General features: G+C 41.7%; 1 protein-coding gene across 4 annotated transcripts in view; it reads right to left on the reverse strand.

The window, feature by feature from the left end:
- Positions 1-12,302, reverse strand: part of zfyve26 (zinc finger, FYVE domain containing 26) — a 77,762-nt gene that overhangs the window by 22,821 nt on the left and 42,639 nt on the right. For all 4 annotated transcript variants that reach the window (XM_041213789.1, XM_041213790.1, XM_041213791.1 and 1 more), the window contains exons 27-31: positions 9,918-10,016; positions 8,697-8,863; positions 5,150-5,286; positions 2,804-2,832; positions 2,571-2,707 (exon numbers count right to left, since the gene is read on the reverse strand). In XM_041213789.1, the coding sequence (XP_041069723.1) occupies positions 2,571-2,707; positions 2,804-2,832; positions 5,150-5,286; positions 8,697-8,863; positions 9,918-10,016 (569 nt within the window). The remainder of the gene's footprint in view (positions 1-2,570; positions 2,708-2,803; positions 2,833-5,149; positions 5,287-8,696; positions 8,864-9,917; positions 10,017-12,302) is intronic.

Genomic DNA, 12,302 nt, shown 5'->3' on the forward strand with positions numbered 1-12,302 from the left:
ACAGAATAACAGATAAACAACAGATTACAACAAACAGTTTTCACATTTTTATGTAATGCCCTAATTTCTATAGGTTTCCTACTATTCTTCGAAAACCAATTTTTTCCCAAGCATTTTCTGCACCCAGTCTGAAACAAACTGCAAGTAAGTGAAAATGGATTTCAAAACGGCTTGTCTTTCAGTTCCCATCACCTGGGTCTCCTCAATGGCTGGTAGATAAGATGCCACAGGAAATTGAGGGCTTTCCATGGAAGAGTCACAAGCATTAACCAGGAACAGAAACCTTAAGATAATTATATCTCCTGCCTAGTTCACAGGCATTCAGAACAACTGTGATATGTTGTCTGCTGTCCCTGTTGAGATACCTCTCTGCACAGACCGGGATCAATCCTGGAACCTACGTCATATATCACAGAATAGTTACAGCACAGAAGGAGGCCATGTGGCTCATCATGACTGCATCATAAGATCATAAAAAGTAGAAATAGGAGCAGAGTAGGCTATTCAGCCCATCGAGTCCATTCCCTGATTCAATAAGGTCGTGGCTGAACTCACTGTGGCCTCAACTCCACTTTTCTGCCCGTCTCCCAAAACCTTTGGTTTCCTTGTAGATCAAAAATCTCATCTTACTCAGCTTCAACATATTCAATGATCCAGCCTCCATTGTTCTTTAGGGTAGAGAATTCCAAAGACTAACAACCCTCAAGAAATTCCCCCTCATCTCCACCTTAAACAGGAGATGCCTTATGTTTAAACTGTGCCCCCAGACCTAGATCCCCCCTCGAGAGGGAACATCCTCCAGCTCGAAATGATTTAGTATTGTTCAAACTAGTGCCTTTCTCCAGCAAGCTGTTGGGGAACTCTACTATAATTATTTACAGATATTCTTAGATGCTTTAATTTTACTTCTCAGAAGGGAACATTTAAAAGAATTCCACCAAATTGTCTCCTATGTTTTACCATGCTCTAAATGCCAGCTAAGTGGTACTACGCACACTTCTGAGTCAGAAGGCTGTGGTTGCAAGCCACATTTCAAGATTTGGGCACACAATCAAGGCGGACACTTATCATGTAGTAGTGAATGAATACTACATTGCTCGGGGTGACTTTTCTCAGATGACTCATTAAACCGAGGCCCCGATTCCACGGGGCAAAGTGGATATACATAATCTAAAGATGCTATCTGAGAAAGAAGCACAGTTCTCCTGCTGTCCGTGAAATATTTATCCCTCAATTAACACCATAGAAAAAAGATTAGCTGGTCACAGATCACAACGCTGCTTTGTGGAACCTTGCTGATGCAAATAGCTATGAAACAGGAGTGACTACAGTTCAAAAATTTGATAGCTAGAAGATATTCTAATTACATATACATTTACATGTAGGATTAGGAAGTGGTCAAATCGCATATGATTAAAGTTTTTGGTTTCTTTTTACTTACAGATTTAATGTAGCTAAAAATAATGAAGTAAAGTTGTCCATCCCCATGGTGCTTTAGGATTTAATGCGTCAGGGTTTAAATTAGCTGATAGCGCTGTTTAATATAAGATCCTGGGGGGACTTGACAGGCTGGGTGCTGAAACGATGTTTCCCCTTGTGGGAGAGACTACAACTAGGGGGATGCAGTTTAAAAATAAGGGGTCTCTCATTTAAGACAGAGATGAGGAAAACTTATTTCTCTCAGAGGGTCGCGAATTTGTGGAACTCTTCCCCAGAGAGCAACGAAGGCAGGGTCATCGAATATTTTTAAGGCTCAGTCAGACAGATTCTTGATCGACAAGGAGAGTCAAAGGGTACAGGGGGTAGGAAAGAAAGTGGAGTCGAGGCCACAATCAGATCAGTCATGATCTTACTGAATGGTAAAGCAGGCTCAAGGGGCTGAATGGCCTCCTCCTGCTGCTAATTCATAAGTTGGTAATTCTTGCTGAAACGGCAAGATGTGAGATTCATGCCTGTAGACCTACTTTTGTGGCCATGTTGCGAAACAAGATAGACAAGACAGTCTTGAGATAGGAAGTGAGACAATAGGATTTGACGATAAATAAGTTCTTTTGCAGGAAGTATTTCCTTTCTGGGGGTCTTGTTCACAGTAACACTGTCATGCCATAATGAATCAGCAATGAAAGTGTTTGAGAGAGACAGTGTATAAAGATCTTAAGTTTCTCGTAGCATTTTCCAGAGATTCTGGGTTAAAACGCAGATTACCCGTCTACCCGGGGAAAAGCAATAACATTATTTATCTGTATATGCACAGCTCAAAGACTGTGTCTCTCAATTTGGTTGAATACAATAAATGACATATGCTGCAAACCGTATTTATCATCAGAGTCAAACTGCTTACACAGGCTTTGGGAAGTGCTTTGGGATATCTTGACAAAGGTGGTATATAATTGCAAGTTTTTTTTATTTTGGTTTCTTTTGAAGCAAACTGCATTTGCTAAGGTTGCAAAACACATCGGAGGTTCATATTCCTAAAACTGCATCTAACTGAATTTGTAACCGTCAGGCACTCTTGCAACTAGTGTAAGGGAGGTACAAGACCAAGAAGTCAACAGGTTTATATTTCTCACCTGCTCGTAGAAAAACTCACAGCGCTCATTTTCATTCTCATCTTCGTTCAGAGTCAAGTTCCATTGTACTTCGGAAACCCGCGGCATCTGCAGTGCTACAGCAAGATCCGAACCACCTTCACCACAACTCATGGGATCTATTACACAGAAATAGAATTGTAAACATAGATCATTCAGCTGGGAAGACAAATCAGAATATAGTTCACAAACTATGACCTAGTTGTTGTTCTTACCTTCTCCTTGATCTAGTTGTTCTTTCTCACTATTGGAAATAAAAATAAACACACGGTGAACAAAAATCGTAAAATAATGTATAGAATACTGGTATAATGTCCAACATCTGGGACGCTCAGGACCAAGACAATGCCAGATTTCAGATTTTCCCGGATTTCGGGCATTGAACCTGTACAGTACCTGAAGCTAATACAGAGCCTAAACCTAAAACACACCCTGGAGCTAGGCTGGCACGCCATTTCAAAAACATCCGGTTTTCAGACAGCTGGAATTTGGGTACTGCACCTGTGTTCATGCTGAATAACTGATAAATTTCAAGACAATTTCTATTCACAAAGTAGTTAAAATGGTACACGACTTCACTTACAAATCCATGAATCATTCACTTCGTCAATAAGTTAAATTCACAGAAGAGCAGCATGAAAAATACACTTGTTATTAAAAAAAGTTAATACTAAAATTCGTCAATAAACAAAAACATCCATCCACATTTTCTGGAGGCTGTTTGTACCAAATTCCACTGGTAACCAATGAATAGTTTCAAAACCAACACTATGGCCAGAATTTTCTGTTCGGCAAGTGGGGGCGGGCCCAATCGCCAACTCGTAAAATGACAACAGGCATGCGTCCCAACATCACCATGCGTCATTCAGATCCTCAGTTCAGCAGACGCGCAGAGGGGGTCGGCTGCACATCCGCCGAACTGTCAAAGGCCCATTGAGGCCATTTAAATTCCAATTAAGATAATTAACTGAGCTGCCCGTTCAACCTTAAGGTTGGTGGGCAGGCAAGGAGCCCAAGCGGCCTTTGCATTTATCATGAAACCTCGTCCACAGGCAATTAAAATTCATTGACATGTCCCAGCTCATGTGACACTGTCACATGAAGGTTCATGTCTTAAAATTTTTTTTCTCTTTATTAAAATTCTTAAAAATCAAACTAAATTCCTGAGACAGCTCTGTGCCTCGGAGATTTCTGCGCTCTTCCAGGTGCGCGTCATACTAGGCAGGCCTTAATTGGCCCACCCACGCATAATGGCAACGCCCAGCCGATCGCAGGCAGTGATCGGCTGCGCACCCACCCGCATCTGCCCCCGCCCAACACCCCCCCACCACCCCCCCACACACACACCCCCCCCACACACACACACACACACACACACACACACACACACACACACACACACACACACACACAAGATGGGGAGAAAATTCTCTCCTATGGCTTAACTGGGGATCTGTTCTTTAGTGCCCTTGGCAAATAGTTGTACAAGGCCTGGCATTTTCTACTGACTGGGGAAGTAGGACTAAATGGCCAAAGGGTGTAGAACTGAGCCAAAGTAGCAAATTAAAGATTCAATCTCCAGTCTGTGCTACTTACAGACCTTAACCATGCAGCAGTGAGGGCCCTAAATCTTCCCTTCATCACCACTGAATGATATCCCTGAACTATCGTGGGGGAAGGAAATCATTCTATAATTGCACACTCCTGTCAGTGGTGGTACTATGGGGCAATTTAAATATAGATACAAGAATTTATGTTGGAAACATAAAAAATAAGGAAGCATGATGAGACTGCTGAGAACTAAACCTGATAAGATGATGAAGGTTTTCACATCACTGATCACCTCAATGATCACAATATAAGACAGCCCTGACAAAATTTCATACCAGTCCCTTTAACAGGTCACTAGTGAACTTCACATTCAGAAAAGTAAACGTGCAAGAAATCTGGTAGCATCATAATTTAGTTTACCTGGGGGGCGCTGAATCTGTGCTTACTAATCCATTTTAAAAAGGGCCCTTCAAGCAACAAACATTTGAGAACCACCGAATTAAAGTGTCTGCTGCAGTAGATGTAGCGGATACTTGTCATAATGAAAAATGTGAAGGAATCATAAACAAAACTCCAAAACAAGAGTGCAGCAGATTTCACTTCAGAAATATTTGCTTTAGAAACATGAACACACTTAAAGCTATGTTAGTTTTTTCAACATTAATGCTTCATCAAGGAGTGCACAGAGTCAATTTACATATATAATCCATGTCTTACCATTCTGTGAAACAGCAATAAAGCATTAACACAGTGTGTTACAGTATTGTCATGGAAAATAAAGTTTCAACCTTTTAGAATTCTTCTCAAGAGATATTTTGAGATATTAAACCTCTATAACAGCTTGCCTTCATGGAATATTTGAGCAGTACTGATTTTCACTAGGTTATCCCAAAGCACAAAATACAGATGGTCACTGTGTGTAATTAGGAAATAAGTAGTTATTTCCCTGATGCTCCTTGTATTGTTGATGTTACACTTGAAATCAAGACTATAGTCAAGGCATTACTTACTTTACATGATAAGAATGATAACATTGGTCGCAAACTCGTGCTGGGCTCTCCCTGCAGTTCTCAATCACCATTTTGTTTGTTGAACAAGACTGGCAAACGACACGCCCACAGCGCCTGCAGTGATGTCGTCGATTGAACTGGTCAAGAAAGAAAGCTAAATATTAACATGCAGTACAATGACTGAAACAACACTGTATTAAGGTCCTGCATTCTAATGAAAAACACTTACAAAATTCACCATGGCCTGCATCTCTAGCATACTGGTCTCAAGAAAGATTAACACTGTATTCTTTTTGGTTAGTTCATGGAGATGGTGGTGTACTGGTATCATCACTGGACTGGTAATCCAGAGAACCAGGGTAATGCTCTGGGAACCTGGGTTTGAATCCCACCACGAGCAGACGGTGGAATTTGAATTCAATATTTTTTTTAAAATCTGGAATTAAAAGTCCATGGCAACCATTGCTGATTGTTGTAAAAACCCATCTGGTTCACTAATGTCCTTTAGGTAAGGAAATCTGCCGTCCTTACCTGGTCTGGCCTACATGTGACTCCAGACCCACCGCAATGTGGTTGACTCTGAAAATGCCCCCTGAACAGGGGCAATTAGTAATGGGCAATAAATGCTGGCCTAGTCAGCGAAGCCCACATCCAATGAATAAAAAAAAATTACACTCCTCAAGACATGGACTCCACAGGTTCCCTGGGCATTGTCAAGTATACTGGTCTCAGATGCCGCTCTTTATGGTGCAAGAGCCCAGATAATGAATATTAGCAAGCAATTCTATCACTGGAGACGGGAGGGAGATGCTATCACAGCACAGCACAATCCTATCCTATGCCAATTCCTTCACACACGCATTTCTGCAGTGGCTACTGTATAATCATCAGCAACTATCCATGGCTGATTTTCCCCTCCCTAATGTAATGGCACTGACGCCAATAGTAATACGGCCTGGCAGAGATCAGGTAACTCAGCATAGACCAGGAATCATAAACCTTGGTCTTTTTTATCTGCATGCAGCCATGAGCTGCCTTTACCAACAAAGGAATCAGGGAAGCCCTGGGTTTGAATCTTCCACACACTTAGATAGCCATTAACAATACAGGCGTGTCCCAAGAAGGTAGGTGATAGACTATTCCTAACAACAACAACTTGCATTTCTATGGCACCTCTAATGTAGAGCATCCCAAACACTTAAGGATGTAAACAGACAACAATTGACAATGAGCCAAAGAAGGAAACAGTCGAACTGGTGATCAAAAGCTTGGTCAATAAGGAAGGTTTTAAGGGCTAACTGTTGTATAAGGAAGCACAATATTGTGGATGCGAAGGAACTGAAGAGATTTCTCTAATAAAATCGGACTCAGAGACAATCAACACTATATAATAGGGAACATTTAATTCTTGTTCTTTTCAGACTTTTCTTTTATTGTGAAAAATTTGCATTCTGCCAGAGAAAAGTGTTGCAAAATGCCAGAATCTTCAGTTCTACAGAAAAGTATTTTAAGACTGAGGCAACAAATAAATTATATTTGAGGCTAACAACCCTAGAAAGTGCATTTCTTGCAGTCAGGTCACAATCTAAACTAAACAATCTAAATTAATGACAGCCAGACATTGCTACTAATGCAGATTAACTGGCTGGATAAAAGACTTAATGGGCAGGACATTTTGGATGGTGATGATTCCTCCCACTGAAAAAATTGATGAGAAATGCATCCCGCCGATGTCAGCAGCCCTACAGCTATTTAATGCTCCATAGCGCATTAATTGGCTGGAGATGGGATTCCAACCCTCATTTGGGAGGAGGTCACACTTCAGAGAGCTGCTGGCCAATCTGACTAACAGCTCTCTACTCCCAACATTGCCACTGGGAGTGGTGGTCACTGGTGGAACTACAGGCAGTCCCCAAATTCTAAGTGCTGGAAGCCCCAGTCTAAGGTAAGTGCAAATGGTGTGGGGTAGGGGAGTCTCATGGCAGGGACTGGAGGGGAGGCCCAGTGAGAGGGATTGGGTTGGAAAGGCTGGGTGTGGTAGAGGAGGGGGGGGGGGAGAGGATGGCATGAGTGATCGGCAAAGGGGGCCCATGAGGGAGGTGCCCTCTTTCTGGCCCGAGGCCCGAGCAGGGTAACCTTCCGGGCTCTCCCCCAGCACCACCCACTATCCCTGACCTCCCAATGGCCAGATGGGAAGCACCCCTTAAGTGGCCAAAAACTGGCTTTTTAAGGACCCCGATTGAAGCAAGGGTGGACAGGCCACCTTAGGCCTCACCTTCCCCACCGCCCCTACTCCAACCCCTTAAAATTTCACACAAGTCAGGAGTGGATAGGTAGCAGCAGGAAAGCCTTCTAACCCACCAACAGGGACCCATAAAGTTCTGTCCAGGGTGTAAATTGCTTTTGGGAAAATATAGAATGAATGCAAATAAAATGATAAAACTTCAAAAGTGCAACACAAGTTCACCTTTTATATAGCAAGACAACAATAACTGAGGTTTTTCATCCTCCCTCATGAAAACATTGGCTTAAAATTTGCTAGTTACAGTTACAAACTCCTCCCTTCATCTCTTTTAACTGACCCTATTACTCAAGGTACATTCGTGCTTGGACTTTTCAGTTTGAGAAAATAACAGCAGTCCAGTTGCTGTTAGCTGTGTGAATTACTATACAAAGAATGAATATCCAGGTCCAATCCATGAGCCACAAAGGACCCAAAGTTTTAACATGTACTGCAGACATTCTATTTTATTTCATAGTCCCTCCAGTCAGAGATTAATCAGGGCCAACTGCATTACTTTTATCGTGTTCTTCAGTTGGTTTTGCTAAACTGTTGCTTAATCTGTCTCTGAGGAAAAATCTGAGATCACTCCAGAAACACAAGAGCCACCTTTAAGCAAAAACTATGGGGCTTTTAAGGAAACAATTGGTCTGGGCAATCACTTACTGCTTTTGTATGCTCAACGGGCACTTGTAACATCACTTTGGTAGCAGTGTTATTTCACTTGCTAAGACACCAAGTTGGGGATCCCAGCTGCCTCTTTAAAATTAAAAAAAGGCTGAACGAGAATTTGCATAGCATAAAGTCCCCAATACAATGGAATCACCACAGAATGGTGGAAGACCACTGTAGAACTCATTTACAACTGTCCACAATGTTGTTTATGATTAGCTGCTGTATCATCATAAAAATGACAAAAGTGATTTTTCTTCCCCCAGATGAAAATGACTTAGCAAATAATTTGCGGCACAACTGTTGTCAACTGCTTGCGTCTGCAAGTCCACAAGATAAATGGTATGTCATACTTCAAACTGTGGATGGTAAAATATTTGGTAATCTTCTGGACGTGGGTGCAATTCTTTTCAACATTCACCATCCTTTTGCCCGGTAAGCTCAAAAGTGCAAAGCTACCAGAGACCAACACAGGCTACAGTACAAGGGGTCTGGTTTCAGTTTCTATTCTGGCAGTTCACTGAAACCATTGAACGAGAATAATAAAAAAAAGTTAAAAGATGCAATGAAGTTTGGTTTATATTCTTTCCTTACCATGGTGAACCTCTCCTTCCAACAGACCATGCAAAACAATGCCTTATTGTCAGGTACCCAGTCTTTCTTGGCAGGTGGGTTTTCTGGAGGAACAAATTCACCGATTGATTTAGACCTTCGATGGGATCCTTCTTGAGGGTTAGTTGGTCCGTGGAGAGCGGAGTTAACTGCAACATAAAATACACTGAATTAGAATGAAACAAAAATCAATGTCCAGTGAGTGGTACATCTTGACGGCAGAATTCAAGTTATATCTTTACAAAATTGGATATATTGACCAATTTTGAAAGTTCAATGCTTCACAAAAACTGTTTGTCTGCATATGCATTTGAAACAAAGCAGTTAAAAGGGATGAGCAATCTAGCAGATTAGAACACTATTATTTCACCCTTTGGAATCAGAGTTCAAACACAGATGAGAATGTTTAAATGTATTTTCTCTGCCAGCTCTCAGATACCATTGAGTTTAGATGAAAGCAAAACTGGCTGATATTTGATACCAAATGTTCCACTCCCTTGCTAAATGTAAACACACAAATAGTCAGGCAAGATAAACTGTAATGTTTTTCAAGTTATACTCTGCATCCTTGGTTTGAAAAATCTTTATTAAATTTCCTCTTGTTCTTCTCTACTCTCATGGAAATGGTCTCAGCATCTTCATAATTGTCGTTTCCTATGTCTGGTATTGGCCTGATGAATGTACTCTGTCAATCCTGTTATGGGAAACCCAGAATTATTACCCCACTGGTTCTAATGTTGAATCCAAATTTATTACTTAATGTATTATATTCTATGTCCTATTTATACTGCCCAAAGTATCCAATCTAATATGTTGGGCAGAGTGAGTCACTGAATGGTGAGGACTGGTGCAAAGGAGTGCAGGATTATTATACAAATGCAAATTTGTTCATTTTTTAAACTGTTAATTTTTAGGTAAAATAAAATATCAACATTAGTTTTTCCATTTTCTTTTAAAAGTAGAAACTGTCAAATTTGATTTGCATGCAGCATTTTATTTGATTTGATTATCAATCATTGCCTAGATTCCATCTTTTTCAATGAAAGCTGCATAAACATTTGGAAGAGAGAAGGATGTAAGGATGTATTTGGGAGAGAGTAGAGCAGTGGGATGAACTTTGAACTGCTCTAACCAAGAGCTGTCACAGATGCCACCATGGACCAAATTACCTCCTCCTGTACAGCTTTATAACATTTTCCTTACCAGAAGACATACTTGGTGTGCGCTCAATGTTTGATGACAAGGTAAAATTCTGTGGTCCTGTACTCTGAGTGAGCAAATCTTGTAGGTTGATCACAGAATCTAGGCAGAAAGGCATAAAACAACATCATACAAGCTTGAAATTAACGTCATGTGGCAAACCTAAATAAATTATCAGCTCAGTCTTTGATGCATGAACCAAAGGGCAGTGTTTTTCAATTTTCATGGGAATACTGAAAGCCAGAAAGGGGTGGGGGAGGCGGAAAACACTTGAATATGTTATTAAGGAGGGTGTACTGATTTAGTTTTGACACAGGCTATTGACAGGCTTTTATATCATCGGGCAATCAGTCAAGGCTGATCACTTTTCACCAAATCCTAGAACAACAGATGGAAAAGACATAGAACACTACAAAGCTATACACACACGAGAGCATCCACTAACATTCTAACCGTCAGACCATTAGGGTTCAGGATGTGCAATGAAATGAAGAAAGTCAGACCCTGGGTGCTCTAGTTTTCTGTCAGCATGCCTACATAGGTACAGTTGTATTCGAATTACAGAGTGAACCATGACAGCACATAGGTATAACCCTGTCAGTACTCTGCAATGTAACAGCAGCAGAATGTACATTTAATTTAAAATCGTAGCATGTTTGCTAACTCAACCTGTGAACTTGCTAAAAAAAGGTAACTATTATCATTGTGGAAGAAATAATGCTGATAAAATGCTTTTATTCATTGAGACCCCAGAACATTGACTTTGCCAAAAAAAAGAGAAACAGACTTGAGGAAATTCACTGCAAAAGAATAAAATACAGTTTTCGTCAAGACCATAAAACCATAAGACATAGGAGCAGAAATTAGGCCATTCGGCCCATCGAGTCTGCTCTGCCATTCAATCATGGCTGATAAGTTTCTCAACCCCATTCTCCCGCCTTCTCCCTGTAACCTTTGATCCCCTTACCAATCAAGAACCCATCTATCTTGGTTTTAAATGCATTCAGTGACCTAGTCCCAACAGCCTTCTGTGGCAATGAATTCCATAGATTCACCACTCTCTGGCTAAAGCAGTTTCTCCTCATCTTTGTTCTAAAAGGTCTTCCTTTTACTCTGAGGCTGTGCCCTCGGGTCCTAGTCTCTCCCACTAATGGAAACATCTTCCCCACGTCCACTCTATCCAGGCCTTTCAGTATTCTGTAAGTTTCAAACAGATCCCCCCTCATCCTTCTAAACTCCATCGAGTATAGACCCAGAGTCCTCAAATGTTCCTCATATGTTAAGCCTTTCATTTCTGGGATCATTCTCGTGAACCTCCTCTGGACCCTCTCCAGGGCCAGCACATCCTTCCTGAGGTACAGGGCCCAAAATTGCTCACAATATTCTAAATGTGGTCTGACCAGACCTTATAAAGCCTCAGCAGCACATCCCTGCTTTTATATTCTAGTCCTCTCGAAATAAATGCCAACATTGCATTTGCCTTCCTAACTACCGACTCAACCTGCAAGTTAACCTTAAGAGAATCCTGGACTAGGACTCCCAATTCCCTTTGCACTCCAGATTTCTGAATTCTCTCCCCATTTAGAAAATAGTCTATGCCTCTATTCTTCCTACCAAGGTGCATGACCTCACACTTCCCCACGTTGTATTCCATCTGCCACTTCTTTGCCCATTCTCCTAACCTGTCCAAATCCTTCTGCAGCCTCCCCGCCTCCTCAATACTACCTGTCCCTCCACCTATCTTTGTATCATCTGCAAGCTTGGCCAGGATGCCCTCACTTCCTTCATCTAGATCATTAATGTATAAAGTGAAAAGTTGTGGTCCCAACACTGACTCCTGCAGAACTCCACTAGTCACCGGCCGCCATCCTGAGAAGGACCCCCTTATCCCCACTCTCTGCCTCCTGCCAGACAGCCAATCTTCTATCCATGCTAGTACCTTGCCTTAACACCATGGGCTCTTATCTTACTGAGCAGCCTCCTGTGCGGCACCTTGCCAAAGGCCTTCTGGAAGTCCAAGTAGATAACATCCATTGGCTCTCCTTTGTCTAACCTACTCGTTAACTCCTCAAAAGAATTCTAACAGATTTGTCAGGCATGACCTCCCCTTGATGAAACCATGCTGACTTTGCCCGATTTTACCATGCACTTCCAAGTATTCTGAAATCTCATCCTTAATAACGGACTCTAAAATCTTACCAACGACCGACGTCAGGCTAACCAGCCTGTAATTTCCCGTTTTTTGCCTTACTCCCTTCTTAAACAGGGGGGTTACATTAGCGATTTTCCAGTCCTCTGGGACCCTCCCTGACTCCAGTGATTCCTGAAAGCCACTAACGCCTCCACTATCTCATCAGCTATCTCCCTCAGAACTCTGGGGTGTAATCC

This window comes from Carcharodon carcharias, chromosome 20 (genome assembly GCF_017639515.1).
Source record: "Carcharodon carcharias isolate sCarCar2 chromosome 20, sCarCar2.pri, whole genome shotgun sequence".
NCBI lineage: Eukaryota > Metazoa > Chordata > Chondrichthyes > Lamniformes > Lamnidae > Carcharodon > Carcharodon carcharias.